Raw genomic sequence first — 16,844 nt, forward strand, 5'->3', positions numbered from 1 at the left:
ATAGATGTATATTTAACTTGTAGTGTTTGCTTCTCTAATGTTGCTAGAGAGTCAGTTACCTCTCCCTGTCCCTCTCTTGCTCTGCAGAAAAACTACTGTACAGTTTGTTAACCCTCTTCTCTCTGGTTTCACATCTGGAACTGCAGGGTGTGGGATGTAAACGCAGGCGAGATGCTGAATACACTGATCCACCACTGCGAAGCGGTGCTGCACCTCCGCTTCAACAACGGGATGATGGTGACGTGTTCCAAGGACCGCTCCATTGCTGTGTGGGACATGGCCTCACCCACAGACATCACCCTGAGGAGGGTGCTAGTAGGGCACCGAGCTGCTGTCAACGTAGTGGACTTTGATGACAAGTACATTGTGTCAGCATCAGGTGACAGAACTATAAAGGTGAGGTGTTTCAGCGGCTTTTTGTTTGCAGCACTGGGGTATTTAATAAGAACAGTGACCAGGCAGGGAAGATGGTCCTTGGCAGTGATTACACAGATCTTCCTTTAGAAGCAGGGTTCTGCTGCTGCTTCTTGCCACTTGTCCCTCCTCTGTTGAGCTTGCACAACTTGTTTACAGAGCTGTATGGTAAATCAGATCCAGGTACAGATGCGGTTGAAAAAGGACTTGTTTTCCTGTGTTCTTTTTCAACTTGACTGCTCTATAATCTGTTTTAGCATCAGTCATTCAAACAGTTGTCAGAGGGCAGCATGGGGACAAAAGTGAAGGTGAGTGGACAGGAGTCACTTCAGTGTTTCTGCTGTGATCCCAATCTTCAGCATGAAAACTGAAGGAAATCTAGATCCTGTGTAACTAAATCATAGCCTGAGAGTGCTAAAGCCTGATATTGAAAGCTAATTCTCAAACAGTGAGGCAAAATCCTTCTGTGCACAGTGACTTAAGCTGCTAACAGTTGCAGACTATGGTCACAAGTCATTGGAGGGCTAATTTTCTCAGTCTTAATGATAGCATCTTCAATTAAGAGCATTCTGGATGCACCTATATAACATACAGATACCAGCTTTTGTTAGTCTCTTCTTAATAATTTTGTCTCTGTGTGGTTCCTTCCCCTCTTCCTGTCACAGGTATGGAACACTAGTACCTGCGAATTTGTGCGCACCTTAAATGGCCACAAACGAGGCATTGCATGTCTGCAGTACAGAGACAGGCTAGTAGTGAGCGGCTCCTCAGATAATACTATCAGGTGAGAGACACTCCCCATTGCAGAGTTCTGTGCAAGTATTCCCTGGGTTGTGCAGAGGACAGACAACTGAAGTGCTCTGTAGCCTCATCACCTTTGAAATATGTCATCTTTGGTATAGAAACATTGGAAACTGCTGAAAGAGATATTAGAAGCAAGTTTTACTGTGTTGTCTTTCATCCTCTGTATCTCAGGAGTCCCATACTAATCAACAAGTTGCATTGCTCTGACAATTCTGGTGTATGAAAGAGCTAGTAAGTACCACTTTCTGTGATGTCCTCTTGTGATATTTTAATTGGGCTGTGTGTCAGGTTAAAGGGGTCAGATTTGCAGTAAGAGGCATTTAATCCTCTGCAGAAATCCTGCTGGGCTCTTGCCAACTCTTCTTGTGGTACTTGGCACCTGGTTAAGTTTGGAACAGCTGGTTTAGAGCATGAAGTTCAGTTTGATGCCTTTTGCACTTCTCCAGCTGCCCTGGTTGCAATCTGAGATTTAACTCCTTCTGGTGTCATGAGCCAGGATTTCTCCCTACATCCTGCAGCTGCTTGCAGAGGGATGATCTACTAATCTCAGTGGGTACAGAGCAAGCTTGAATAGTAGTGTACTTGTGTCTTTGTCATTGCTTTAACTAATTGTCTACCTTCTGATAAAACCTGAAAGCTGGACTGTGTAAGCAGAAACTCTTCAGTTTGCATGTCAGTAATAATCCTTTGGTTGACATCACCAGGTCACTGTGCCAGATTTTAGTATGGGGCTGTCTGAGAGCATAGCCAAGAGAGCTGGAACTTCTGTCTCATAATCAGGGGAAAAAGTATAACAGGCATTGTGTAAGGGTAGCACCACCTACACATGATGAGAAGTGCACTTCAAATAGAAAAAAATAACCCTCTGCAATTGTACTATGAAACTTTGTCTCAGAATTGGAGTAAGAAATAGTTAAATATTACAGCAGTTAGGGAAGGATTAAAAATATTGCTTGCAATGCTAATAAAAATAAATGTCAAGATAGTGATCATGCTAAAGAGGAATAAAGTTACTTTTATACTTACATTGGACAAAATCCCTAGTTGACAGATAAATCGTGCTAGAATTTCAGGAATGTTGTCAATGAATCTTAATGGAAGTCAAGTTTGGCAGCTGTGTGGGTAAGGCACAAGACTTACCTGGTCACATAATTTTCTCCCGGCCGTTAGCAGAGGGCACAAGTCAGTGGAAGGGTAATAAGGAAAGGGCCAGCCACTAAGTTATCTTTGTGGCTGGCTTGGTGCTTTCTTTGTATGCTTGATTTTAATCTACTGTAAAATGCCAGATGTTGTGTGTTGGCCTTTCAGAGACGCTGCCTCCTGATACAGAATTTGAAGTTGGTTGTTCCTCCATTGCAGGGAAACTTTTTTCCAAAATGCAACTCTGTAATTTCCAGTTTTGAAACTGCAAACATAAGGACACATGAACTAGCTGAGAAATCAGTATTTTTCTTCTGTAAGGAGATTCCATGTAAAAATGGTTTAGGTTTTGTTTTAGGCCAGAAATTTCACCAGTGTAAGAGGACACAGCTACATAGGCACCACTATCATGGTGTCAATTTCCATCTGATGGGAACTGGTCCATCGAGTTCAATCCAATCGCTTCAGTGTCTTAGCCACTGGGGCCAAAGTTCTTCATTGCTACAGACAAGCATGGTATAGGGGAAAAAAAAAAAATGAAGAGATAATTTAGAGCAGGAAAATAGAATTAGACTACATCATCTTGGGTTAGTTTTTAAACAGGTGGTTGATTTGCATGTGTGTAATCAACCTCTAGTGTGTGCCCACATGCGATCTGATACTGGACTGTTCAGATAACATTCTATCTAGGAGATGGGGTTTCAGGCTCACCTGCTTTATGTACACATTCTAGCTCTGCCAGGACTTCAAGTGAATTAAGGGCTGAGATAATTGTAGATATCCTCCAGCTCCCAAAGCTATAGGAAGAGAGACTGATAGAGTTTTTGACTGCATATGCTTTGTAGGGTTTATTTTTTTAGTTCTCAAGCCTTAAGAGTAGTTATCTTGCTATTTGGTCCTTTGACTATTTAAAGAAGTAGGCATTTTAGAAGGTTATCAAATCTGGGAGATACCCTTGGCACCAATTCTTCTACAACATTCTGCTCTCACATAGTAGTTATCCCTTTTGTGCATTAAGGCGTATTCCCCACATGGCTAGGGACATGATCATACCTTCTAATCCCATGCAGATTCAGGTAAACCTCAAACTGGGATCTGAATTAGTGTGATGCAGCCTTTCAGAGCTTCTGGCGATCTCAGGATTGATGGCAAGGAATAGAAACACATGGCATGAAGATTCCTGGCACAAAATTGCTCTTCAAACCTTTCTGCACCAGTTCACTTTCGGCATTGTCCATCCTGTTCACAGTCATTGATACACTTAATGTTCTCTGACCAGCCAGAGTGCCTTTGGCTGACCTTTGCCATGGAGTTGCTTCCTCTGACCTTGACTTGTGTGCTTGTAGTCGTGTGAAAACTACTGGGATCTTCACAGGTTCCAGAAAGATCAGCTTCATGGATTCATGAATCATCTATTGTTCCTCCTTGGTCTCAAACATGTACATAGACAAATCCTTTCCCAATTCTACAGTGATGAAAGTTCTCTTCGTTCCTGTTTCCAAATTGAGAGTGACTTGTGGTGGCAGGACAACTACCACATTATCCACCAACCTTGGGCACACATCCACTGGATCTAGATTCTTCCCTGAGGGACCTCAGGAGTAAAATATATGGGAACAATTTACCTTTTTCTTTGTCTCTCAAGTAAAAGTGACCTGAGCCCTCAGCAGCTGTTCTGCTTGAGATGTGCCACCCAGAGAAATTCCACAAAACATGCATATTTCTTACTGCTGTGAAGTTCATGTCAGTCTGGACACTAACTGAATGAGCATTTAAGAGCATTTGTGATTGCTTTCTTTCAGCTGTGTGTCAGGGAGTCACAGCAGATACTAAAAGCTATTAAAAGATTTCTGTATGAGCAGAGCATGTCTCAGCCAGAGGTGGAACATATCAAAGAATTTCAGTTCTTGTAGACAAATAATCTTTCTTTATCCAGAGTAATCAGGAGTCATGTCAAAGAGCTGACAAAAGTATGGAAAGCAGATAGACTTACTTCGTAACTATTTCAGGCATTTTTAGCATATTTTTCAAGGTAGTGTGCAAGTATGAAAATGAATGCATTTTAATTTATTCTCCATGCTAAAAGTCCTTTACAAAGCCCAAAGCTCTGAGATAGTTACAGCTGAGAGAATAATGTATTGCTGGGTCTCTTACTGGGACAGTGTGTACTGGTTTTGATGCCAGAACTTTTAAAAAATATTTGATTCTTAGAAACAGCAGAGAGCCACAGGAATTATTTGAAGACAAGAAGAAAATGCATTATAGAATCATAAATGTAGGGTGCCCATTTTAGCTTATGTGTTAGTTGCCTAGTTTACAGAGTAAACACACCTTCAGTGGGAGAAATGACAAATAAAAGGGGCTCGTTAATTCTCATACTTTCGTCACTGTATTGATGTCTTAATTTGTCTGATGGTAGTCTGCAAATCAGAAATAGGCATGTAGGGGTACTGAAAGGGGCATGTGCCCTGTGAAGGTGATCTTACCAGTTGGAACCAGCTGGTACAAGGGGATCGGCAAGTCTCCCTCTCTTAATGTGTCAAGGCAGGATTTTTATGAAGAATCAACTTCAGTAAAATAAAGTTTTAAGGCTCACTGTGAAGATAACTGGGAGATGTCCTGTGTTACTGGAGCAGTAGATATTACACACAGGTGGTCTTTAAATTTCTGGATCCTTAATAATTTCCTGTGTGATACTGTAACATGACAGGGTCATGTTGAAAAGCACACATCTGCTTAATGGCAGGAAAAGAAGTGGTGAATGTAGTTTGTTTCTTCTTTGTTGCTTCATCATAAACTTTATATCCAAGTTTCCATTAACTACAAGCAAAGACCAAATGTTTTGTTGCAATGGTCAAATATTAAAAAATTCTTAGTGTTTTGTCCTACTGTCTCTCAGGCTGTGGGATATCGAGTGTGGGGCGTGTTTACGAGTACTGGAAGGCCATGAAGAGTTGGTGAGATGCATCCGCTTCGACAACAAGAGGATAGTCAGCGGGGCATATGATGGGTGAGGCTGTCAGTGCGGTCATCCTTGTATCTTCCTCCCCATCTCATTATCTCACATCCCACTTTGTTGTGTCTCCTTTATAAATATTAGACTCCTTGTCTGTCATACCAAGAGGACCTTTTCATGGCGAGTAGATCAGGACCATGCTACAAAGTATACTTTTTTTTCTTCATCTTTTGAAATAAATCAGCATTATTTGATGTGTCTGGTCCAGTTCTTTAGCTTATAAGAATACCTGACTGACTCACCCTGAAACCTCTTCTAGCTGAACCACTGGTAAGAACAATCTTTCCCATCTGTGGTTATTTCTTCTGAACCATTTGCCATCACAGACTGGTGTCTGCACTTCCACTTTTCTCTTAGTTCACCTGCTCTTTAGATGGTTTACTTTGTTGACAGCATGTATTTTTCTCCCATTAAGCTCTAAAAGTTTTACAAAGGGGAAGTGCAAGAACCATGTCTCTAGAGCAAAAGGATTGCTGTAATTTTCCTTGAACTGGTGTATTGGCTAATCTGTACTAACAGTTAATTCTCTTCTGTGAGCACTTGCTCTTTTCTCTTTAACAGAGCCATGGTGTTTGTCTATTTTTTCACTACTAGGAAAATTAAAGTATGGGATCTTGTGGCTGCTTTGGACCCCCGTGCTCCAGCAGGGACCCTCTGCTTGCGAACCCTTGTGGTAAGAGCTTTTGGTAGGGGTGCTGGAGGGAGCAGAGAAGTGGGTTTGATCAGGGCTATCTTGAGCCATGAAAATTCAAGTCAGTTTATCCTCAGTCTGCAGGAGCTAGACATCATTTCTAGGGGTATGGCTTCTTTGGGTGCCCAACGTTTTTTTCAATGTTGCAAGCTATAAAGCATTAAAATGTAGAACCTATGGAGATTTTATTCACTTTTTAACAGCTTTGTTCTGTGATTTGAAGTTAATAACTAAATCCATTTTTGAGAGTTGTCCTTCTGGGGTTCTATGTGCCAGTGGGTTTACTTTTACCTGTGTTTACTGAATGATGTACTAGTGTGTTGTCTGAATTGCTGACACAAAATTCCTTAAAGCAAAGGAGTACATTCTGAATTTGAGGAACAAGAACAAGAACACCCTTGGGATTGCTTTTAACAGGCTTTTGGGTGTTTAAGGAAAGAGAAGGTAAGGACTGAAACAGACAGTAAAATTGCATCATCCTCAAACAGGAACTACTACTTTAATGCTGTCCATTGATACTTAATGCAGGTCTTATGATGCTATGGTTAAAATTGTGTGAGCAGTAACAGCATTCACAGTCATGCTTAACAGTGGCTCTGTTCTAGTCTTAGTATAATATGGGGAGGTTGTGAGAAAAATGCCAGTACAGCCAAGGCTGTGGGATGCTTCCTAGAAGTATTCCTCCATCACATTCATCCCAGAAATCTTGCACTGTTGTTGCTCTGACAGAACATGCCCTAGGGATGAAGGAAGATCTCAGTCTAGTACCAAATTCTCATTGAAAAAAGAAGTACTAAATTCATTTATTTTTTAGGTGAGAAATGTTTGGGCAGTCTTGGATCTGGTATACATTAGGCCTTTTCCTGCTGTGGCCTGTGACTGCAGTCTGTGCTCTAACCCAAGATCATGCCAAAGCTGTCTGATTCTCTAAAAGCCTGGTTACCTCTCACCAGTTGAGCCATGGTAGCTGACCTTTTGCACACTCATCATCCACCTGAACTGCTACTGTTGCTGTAGATTTCACTGAGTTATTTTCCTTCACATTTGGCACAGGCTGTGGGGGTTACTGTGACTCAGCTGACAGGCAGTAGGTCATTAAGCCGTTCTAACTCTTTTCCAATCGTGTATTTAGACCACTAGCTGCAGAGTAAGAGTCTGTAAGAGCCTTGGATGCCTGCAGGTACTATGTTGAAAAGCCTTCTTGTTAGCCAAATAAAACTGCAAATAGTTTCATGGCTGAAATCCAGAAAAACCCTTTGTCATCAACCACCCAGTTGCAAACTATGGAACAACTCTGTGCTCATGAGCAGATATCGTGAGAGTTTCAGACTTCGGCTTCATATTAGCAGCGTTCCTGCCCCAACCTGAGACAAATGTGTGCCTAGTAACCTGTAGACTTAATTTAACTGGAGTGATTTCCTCTGCATTTTCCAGCAGTGGACAGCCAAAGTGCCCCAGCTAATTGTATTATAAATCAGAAGCAGTGGGATGGAAACGCTGTAGGAATCTCAACACATGGATACTCATAAATCCCCATTTGATAGCGATGGAGGGGGCCAGAAGAGGGGGGCAAAGGAGGCTGTTGTGGTGCTTTTAGGACTTCCCATGTTTATGACAACAGGGCGTCCTTATACCCACTTACCCGTGGTTTGGTTTTTTTCCTCTTCCCTCGGCCTTCAAAATTAAACCTGGCTGCACAATGAACATCGTGAGTCTCCTGCTGCTCGTGTTCAATTTTCAAACAGTAGGAGGAAAGTGCACAGATAACAAATGCTCACTGTGTACCAGGTCCCTTCCAGTTTTGTCTTCCATTAGCTGGAACAGCGGCCACATGAATTTGACAGAAGCTTTCCAGGTGCAGAACAAGCACACAGTTCAGCTTTCCCTATGAGGTTCAGGTCTTTGTGGCCTCAGCTTAGGATGTCCAGTCTGCCTATTGCCACTGCACCAGCAAAAGGCAGCTGCTATGTGGAACTTCTAGGGCAACCTTGCTTAGCCTACAATAACTGGGAGAAAGAAGGGAGCTTTGTAAGTGGGTTTTTTGGAAGTACCTCCCTCTTTGGGTGGATCTGTGAGAAGTCCCTCAGTGAATCTGGCTGCCATAGTGATTTCTTTTTTTAGCAAGAATTTCACTTACTTCACTGCTACAGCACACTCTGGAAGAATATTTTTCTTTGGAATAGGTGGGAAGATAGAAACCTGTAAAGTGTTTTTAAGACAAATTTGAGTTATGGTTAAAAGGTCAGAATGGTTCCAACGACTGGACCTTTTTGAAAATTTATCTTAAAAATAGAATCTGGCTTGTGTGTATTTTCCACTAATTTTAATTTTAAAATGCAGAGCTTCATTTTAAAGCAGCTGTTGTGCTTTGCAAACCAAGCTGTATTTTTGTAGTCTTCTGCCATATGAGAGGCTTTCCATTTAGTAGCTAACGATTGTCTTTTGTCTAAATGTTTGAGAAACCTATATTTTCAGTGCTAAAGTATTTTCAAGCATGTTTTTTTTTTTTCCTGACCCTAGGTCCCTTACAGCATGTGAGCACTAAAGAGAAATATGTATTAATAGAAGAGATAGGGCTCACTCTACTTGCCTGGTTTCATTTCCCCTCTGACTGAGGAGGCCACTGCTCTCTCTTGCTGCAGTGTAAGCACCAAGAAAAAATAGGCAATACAAAATGGAAAGCAAGGTGGATTTGCTCTGTGATATCCAGGATCTTGCCTTTACTGTCTGTTAATTACAGTCTGAACTCTGGCCAAATTGTCATGCCATTTCCACTCAGCCTCAGAGCAGAATGCAAACTACCTATAAAGAGTGCCCTTTCTGGTTCATATTTCTAGAACTGCTTAAGAGGAATTATCACTGTGTCACTGGACTTTACAACAGGCTCTTTACTGTCCTCCAGTATTAAGCTCTTTCATCTTCAGCAGTGGCAATGATGCCAAGTCTTGAATGAAAAGTTCTTATCTCCCTCCCTGTAACCTATTCCATCTGGGAATGCTGTGATTTTTGGAAAAGAGTTTCACCATGGACCAAGAAAGACAGTTCTCCTGTCAGCCTCACCAGACAGAATTGTGTGGTGTTGGGAGCTTGGTTTGTTCTGCACAGTGTATGTCCAATATTGGGATTTAAGGAATAACAGGGTAACTGTAACGTAAACTTCCTGTGAACCAAGTACTCAGATATGGCAAAACCTTTTCATTGAAAGGGTTTAATTTATGCTGTGTGATGGTGAGGCACAGTGTGCCTTATGGGGTTTACTGGGAAATGAAGGTAACGCTGGAGTCCAAGCCCAAGTTCATCTTCCCTGCTCCCTCCCAGGTGCCAGCAAGTTTGTGAATTAACCTGCTGTGTGTCTCTCTTGCATTTAGGAGCATTCTGGAAGAGTCTTTCGACTTCAGTTTGATGAATTCCAGATCGTCAGCAGCTCACATGATGACACCATCCTCATCTGGGATTTTCTGAATGACCCAGCTGCCCAAGCAGAATCTACTCGTTCCCCATCCAGAACGTACACCTACATCTCAAGATAAATAACACTACACTGTACCTCACACTCGCACAGGTAAAAAAAATGTTAAAAAATCAGAGGCTCAAAGATGACAGTGGATCTAGTTTGAACATGCTGCCCGAATAGCTAGCTGAGTCTGTCAGTATTTCTCATCTTGGTTGGACAGTAATTACAGTGTCCTGTAAAAGGACAGGAATGGTTGTGATACCTTAGGATAGGGACTTCATTTTAGGATTTGTGGCATGTGGCACCTGTGAGTTCCCCTGTAGAACTCCTCCTCCCTCTGTCCATCATCATCAATAATTAAATCAGCTATTGCTGCTGTCCAGAAGGAAGAGGGTTTCTGCAGAGCGAGTAGAGCAGCTGCTGCCTAACAAGGGGATGCAGATGGCCTGACCCTGGGCAGTTGTCACCAGGCAGGAGGGTTTTGCCAAGAAGTGTCAGCTTTATTCCCTCTCTCTGAAGAGGTGACCATTCTTCTCACTCTGCAGCAAGCTGATTCAAGAGAACAGTTTGACTAGGGGAGAAGACACTGAGGCACAAGCCCAGGCAAATTAAATTGAGATGCATTAATGTGCAAAATAATTTACTCATAGCGCCTAGCCCTTGTTTTCTCTAGCACACAGCATGGATGTTAAATTGTTCATGTCACAGCCTGGCTGGTTTGCTCATCACCTTACCCTTTTGTCATGGCCCAACACAGTGTGGGGAGGACATAATGTTCCATATATTTGGGTCAGTTGTAGAGGGGATTTGATGTATATGAGTGAAGTGGGATAGCATGATTGCCTGCTTTGGTGGGTACAAGCACCGCTACTGTTAGTAGCTTGAGAAAAATGGCAGAAGAGCTGACAGGATTCTGCAGGGCCATGTCCACAGTGACATTTTCCCATGAAAATGCTCTGTAATGGGGGCACATCCTGTATCTCGTTTGATTGATAAATATACAGTGCTGCTCTGTAGCTCTCAGATCAGCCATCTTGGTTTTCTCAAACACTCTGGTCAATCAGATGTTCTTTTAAATGATTAAAAGGCTTAGTATGAATGGGGTTTGTTTGGTTTGTTCTGTTTTTTGTTCCCAGGACTCATTTAAGCTGCAGTATTTAAATTATCTGCCAATGCCAGGACAAAAGAACTATCCACGTAACCAATACTTGCTGAAGAGAGAGGCTCTCAGACTTGTTTCTGGAACAAAGTTGGCATGCGGTTGATCTCAGACAGGGTCTACTCAGCGCGGCTGACTGCTAAAGTGCTGCTATATCAGAAGATGACTTTTATCTTTCATGAACAGTTAACATTTTTAAACCTTCCCATCCTTTTCCTCCCTTGTTCCCCTCTTCCTGTTCACTCCTCTTCCCTTTACCCTGTTTGGTTCCCCTCCAAACCCAGTCACAGATGTCCTATGAATATATTTAAGATGTTGCCAGAATGTGTTGCTTTGCTGTTAAGCAGAAGACTTATAGCCACAGTGCACCCTGCTGAGAGAGTCACTTCAGGGTGGGTGGGAGGGAGGGTAAGAAGGAGGCTGCTACTCTCAGACTGAAATCAATATCCATTGCTAGGCCTTTGAAAAAGCATTCAGCCCTGAAGAGCAACAGAGACACTTGTAACAGCCAGACCAGCCCCACCCCCCCCAACCCCCCCCAACTTCCCTGTGGCTTTTGGCTGTTCTGACTGCAGACCTATTTTTTGTGGTGAGAGGACCCTTGAAATTTTACTGTTATGAGCCAAATCCATCTCTTTCCTCTCCTGCCTGCTCTACTAACCCTTTGGAAGCTGGACGTATATTGTAGTTTCCCTTAACATCTGCTTGGCTGAGGAATGCTAGTCAGTGAAAAGTTAAACTCTCTTCTGCCAAAGTCCCAAGCATGATGGACTGGGGCTGAGATCCTGCCACCCCTGCCCCAGATGAAACATTGGCCCAGGATAGTATTTCACTAGCAAAGGGATTTTCTGTACCATCTTCCTCCTGCAGCTCTCCCTGAAGACAGTGTGGTGTTGATCATTCTGTAAATTGGAGGAAGTTTGTGACTGGGGTGAGGAGAAAAGCTGGACATTGCTCCTTTCTTCCCCTTCCTTCTTCCCTCAGAGAGTCTGTAGCTGGGTGCTGGAAGAGGGGGCTGCTAAAAGCTTTGTGAAATTCTCAAGATAAAGCCACCCTAGTGTGGAGACACTACACAAGCACTCTGCCCATGACAGTAAGTTTTTGCTCACATGAGCACCGATGGGGTACAGTCCTCTGGTGATGGCAGGTGGGTGAAATGAGTGTATATGTCCATGAGTACAGGTGGCAGTGGCTCCAGGCCAGTTGTACAACATTTCTGGGGCTGGTCTTGCTAGAAAACCTTCAGAGGGAGAGCCTTTGGTGTGCTTTTCTTACATGCATGCTGCATTGCCATTTATGGACATAGGCTGATGAGTCCCTTTGCTGATAGCTGAGCTGGATCTTTGCTTTCTAGCTGAGACTTTTGCAAATTACCATTGTTTACAAGATAAAAATAGCCCTGAAGAGGACAGGCATGAGAAAGAATTCTGCATGTCTCTGAAACAGGCAGAGACATCTGGGGGAAAACAGCTGTTTTTACAGAGCTGGAAGGAATTGCAGTAGGCCTGCATTTGGATGAGGAAAGACTGTAAAGCAGTCCCTGTCCATTCCAGGTTTAGGCCCAAATATTCCACTTTAGGTCTTGAATAACCCCCACTTCCGAACTGGGGACTTGCTCCAATCCCACAGTAGGAAATCACAGCCCTTCATCTCCAGGCTGGAGGGGTTTTAAACAGGCTTTGTTAAAACCCTCTAAACTTGGAACTTGGCAGATGGGAATTTTTTTAAGCTATTCTCATCAACTTCACTTTGCTGGGGAAGCAGTTGCGTTGTTTCTAATTGCTTTGGATGCGCTTTTTCGACCAATGAAATTTTGCAAGGAGCTGGGCCAAGAATCCCCAAAGAGCAGTCCAGAGGGCTTAAATCATTTTGGTGACAGCTAAGACAGACAAGAAGGCAATGGAGTTATGCAGGACGGGAGAGCTGGTGCCTGGGGAGTACCTAGTGCAGTTCCTGAAGTATGTGGGCAGCAGTGTTGAGCACTCAGCTCTTTATATTTTCCTTGAGCCTAGAAACTACAATAGTTCTGAAGTGCATTTCAGACCATGTGGTGACACTCCTATTTTCTGTTTGAACTATGACTAAAAGAATCAAAAGGTTAAGAACTTGACTCTGGTCAGGTAACACTGACAGTGTGACTTACCTCTGCAGAGTCATAAAAGTTCTGACTCACACTGTTAAGTTCATCCACAACTAGTTTTGGCACTACTTTTAAGTCTAGAAATGCTGTTTTGGATTCCAGGCAGCTCCTATATATTAAACATACTGCAGTCCCAAAGCCAAAGTGGCAAGGGACCAGAGAGAATCCAAGTTTACATCCCAAACTTTGCTGAGTTGGAGTTCCGAGCCTTATTCTTAATGTTATTTGAACACTTCCTCTAATTTCATTTATTATAAGGTCTACAGCATGTTTGCATATCACCAGGGGTTTATACAACCTTGGCTGCAGATTTAATAGTTCTTTTCCTCACTTTGGTCATCCTCTGTCTTTTACATTTAGGTTATCGTAAAAAACAATGATCTGCTACTCCAGCCTCTGAAGGCTGCAGAAATTCCTTCTGTTTTCATTGCATCTTTGTGGGCAGTACCTGCAAGGGTGTATTTTATTTTGCTAGTTGAAAGAATTTGGGAGAACTGGAAAACTGGCTGGCCACACAGAGAACCACCATTGCAGATTGTCCTGGGTTGTCATAGCCCTGCTGCTCCATGCTGCTATTCTGTAACTTCTAAGCACTGTTGGGTCTTCAAGTGGTACCGTAGTTTCAACTCTGCTGGGAAGAGCTGTTTAAGGTACAGTTAGTGAGCAACAGCTGAAATCTGTTTTTGGCACATGGTAAGAACAGCATCTTACCCTCCAGGAAGGACTGTGTCTGGGTACTTCACACAGAACTGCAGAAGGGCAAGGATTCCTACCCCACTCCCCAAGTTGTACACATTTTCTGATAGCCAAGAAGGAAACTGAAGTTAACTGATCTAACTTGAACTTGAAACTGCCACAGCCTGACACTTGGTGGTGTTTACTGTGCACCCAGGGAGGAGCAATCTGGTAAGTAGATCTCCCAATGTCAGAAGAAAGTGGCATTTTCAAACTTCCCCCCTTAGGATATGTGTAGTGTGTGTGTGAGTGTGCAAGAGTGCATGTGAGAGAGAGGTTTCAACATGAATTGGATGGATAATCCCTCAGCCAGGTTGGAGTAATTGCAGAATTTATAATGAAAAGAACTAGAACGTGCTTGCTGAAAGGAGATAAAAAAGGGCTGGAAGTGTCTGTGGGCTTTAAGTGTTGCACATCGTTTTGAAATGAAATACCTCTGCTGCGTAGACATCAGCACGTCTCCCACAAGTAGGAGGCTCACACTAGCTTTCCTTCTTGGACTATGGGATGGAAAGTACTGGAGGTGTGGGACATTCAGAGCAGGACAATCTGTTATGGCCGCATCATCTCCTGCTTGTGACTCCTTTGCAATAGGGCACAGTTCTGCTGCAAATATTTCTCATCCTCAGAGCTTGCTTTGAAATATGCAAATAGATAATGAAGGAATTTGCAGCGAGAAGTCTTCTGCAGCTGTCTCCTCTGGAGCAGCTCCCTCTGCTCCCTGTTAACATTCAGGGACAGACACATCCGCTGTTGGAATGGAAGGATTCAGGTGACAAGTTGATGATCATCGGAAATATTGAAATGCTTTACACTTCTTTCTAATCTGGAAGCTGATTTGGACTGCCATGCTCTGTGTGCCCACCACCTGCTCCTGCTCCAAAGGATCCTTTTTTCTTAATTTTTTTTGAACACTGAAAAAGCTGGAGAGTATCATGTGCATTTCTCCACTCCCAGGTATGAGTTTCCTGCCCATGACACAGGTCCCTTTCTCAGGCTGAGCAGAGCTCCAGGCTTGGTTCTGAGTTTTTTGGCATCCAGACTCCAATGGGAAGCACATCTCCAGGTTGGGCTCTTTGCCTAACTTTTTTAGCTTCCTTTAACACCATTTTGGATCTGCCTTTTGTGGCTGATGATTCCTAAGTTCACTTGCAGGGGGAATATTTGTGTATGATAAATCACAAATTCTAGCAGCTCTTCCTAGTTAGAGAAGCAGATGAGAAGGAGCAGCCAGCCTTCCTTCTGCAGGCTGGCTCTTATTTGTGGGAGGAAAACTAGGAGACAACCCAAGTGGTTGGAAGCTAGGAGGGGGTGCAGGGATCGAGACAGATCTCTATGAAGTGGGAAAAATGCTGAAAATAGATCGATCTCTTGGCTTGTGTAGTTGACTCAGAAGAATAGAGGTTTACTGTGAGAATACTGGAAGTCATCAGGAGGTAATCAAGTAATGCCTCCAACTGTTGAAGTTGTCAGTTGATGCCCCTTTTAGGTTGCACTGGGGGTTGAGGAGAAAGGGATGGTCTAAACTACACTTTCCAAGAGAAGAATGAACTTTGCCAGGGTCTCCAAGTGGCATGCATGATGCATCTGACATGCTGAGCCTTGCCCTACAGTTGTTCCCCCTGAAGCAATAAGCAGCAGCTTCCCAGAAAGAGGAGGGAAAAGCAGGTGACCCAGCTGTCCCCAAAGGAGGTCTTCATATGAAATCCCTCCATCCTCCTGCCAGCAGATCCCTACCAGATTGATTGGCACAAGGGGTCACAGGTTTTCTGTCCCCAGTTTTAATTCAGAGACTCAGAGAAGCAGCAGGTCCCTTCAGTTTGTTCCTTCTCCACAACCCCAGCAGTGGGTTGCAGGGAATGGCTGCCCACTGCAGCTGAGGAGTTGTCATCTTCTCCTTTCTCCCTCACTCCATTTTTTTTTTAAATGAAGTGTAGCCAAACTACTGGCAGATTCTCAAGGCATTTCTCCCAGGGTGAGCCTTGGCACACTGCCAGAATAAATCATCCTTTGTCTTGTCAAAGAACTCTTCCTGTGACTTTGTGCTTGTTCCCAAAGACCGCTGGGCTTCCACATTTGTTGTCCAGCTGACATCCCATGGGAGCTGGTCACACTGGTTAATCCTTAGTGATATTCTCAAAATCAGAGAGATGTTGATATATATGGATGTACAACAAGCTCTTTAGATATTTTAGCCAAATCCTAAATAAGTCCCTTTTTTTTTTTTGTAGCCTGTTGTCATAAAAATCCTGTTTTCTACTCAAGCAGGAGCCAAGTGCGGCTGTGACCAGATCAGCATGAAGTACCAATGTTCATCACAGAACATGAGCTGTGCTCATACCTGTGTGATGAATGAAAATTTGTTGCCTTTACATGCAAAGTGTTTTAGTCTCTGGCACTCGGGCATTGGTTTATGTCAGAGCAAAGCTCCACGTGCAGGAGGAAGGCAGTTCAGCCTGTCCAGGGCTATGTGCAGTGGCTTTTACGAGCAGTGAGCTGCAAGAATTTTTGGGCAATTCAGTGTGAAAATCTGGAGCTGCTTTTGAGGGTAAAATTTTGCTATCAGCTACTTTGTCTTTATCATGCGAGATGTTGCAGGGCTGAGCCCAGCCACCGTTTTAGCATGGCAGAAAAATAATATTGACCTCAGCAAAGTGTAACAGATCCAGTTTCTCCCAGTCATGTCACATTGCTACTTTTAGGAGAGCTGCACACCTGCCAGGCCAGCCTGTGCTGCATCACTCCTGCCTGCTCAGGCTGAGGTGGGTGTGGAAGTGGGAGAGGTGAGAAAGAACATGGTTTCTCCAGAGTTTTCTGTTTGTTACTCTGCTATATTTGTTATCTGGATTCTTAAGTAATGAGTGCTTTGAATTTTGTGATTATGTTACGGTGATGTGTAGTTAATGTACTAATGTTCACTTGAGCTAGGATCATGGTAACAGTGTGGTTTGTTTGGTTTTGTTTTTTTTAACTGTTCAGAAAATAACTTAAATACAAATACAAAAATTAAGCTGTGAATCTCTCCTGTTTTCCTTTTGGAGTGAAGGACACTGTTAAAATATCAAGCCTGTATCTTCCTCAATCCTCCTGTCTGTGAGTCACACTTCTGCTACCTGTGCACTGTACATCACATTTGCAGCATGAATACCTGGAAGTGCTGCAGCCATTAAGGTCAACAGCTTTGCCCCAGGGCCTGGGTAGATGCAGCTTCACAGGACATGAGTCTGCAGTGGCCAGTCCCACCTCAGAGCTGCTGATCATTGATGAATGCAGCATAAAAGACTGCTCTGG

General features: G+C 43.3%; 1 protein-coding gene across 11 annotated transcripts in view; it reads left to right on the top strand.

Annotated features, from left to right (window-relative positions):
* Positions 1–16,563, top strand: part of BTRC (beta-transducin repeat containing E3 ubiquitin protein ligase) — a 119,435-nt gene extending 102,872 nt beyond the window's left edge. For 10 of the 11 annotated variants that reach the window (XM_051617467.1, XM_051617470.1, XM_051617476.1 and 7 more), the window contains 6 exons: positions 147–396; positions 1,080–1,198; positions 5,258–5,368; positions 5,969–6,047; positions 9,434–9,627; positions 10,656–16,563. In XM_051617467.1, the coding sequence (XP_051473427.1) occupies positions 147–396; positions 1,080–1,198; positions 5,258–5,368; positions 5,969–6,047; positions 9,434–9,595 (721 nt within the window). In that variant the 3' untranslated portion in view covers positions 9,596–9,627; positions 10,656–16,563. Of the gene's footprint in view, positions 1–146; positions 397–1,079; positions 1,199–5,257; positions 5,645–5,968; positions 6,048–9,433; positions 9,628–10,655 lie in introns of those variants that run through there. The other variant, XR_007889327.1, reaches the window with a different exon arrangement.
* The last annotated feature ends 281 nt before the right edge of the window (positions 16,564–16,844 follow it).

This window comes from Apus apus, chromosome 4 (genome assembly GCF_020740795.1).
Source record: "Apus apus isolate bApuApu2 chromosome 4, bApuApu2.pri.cur, whole genome shotgun sequence".
NCBI classification, from domain to species: Eukaryota; Metazoa; Chordata; class Aves; order Apodiformes; family Apodidae; genus Apus; species Apus apus.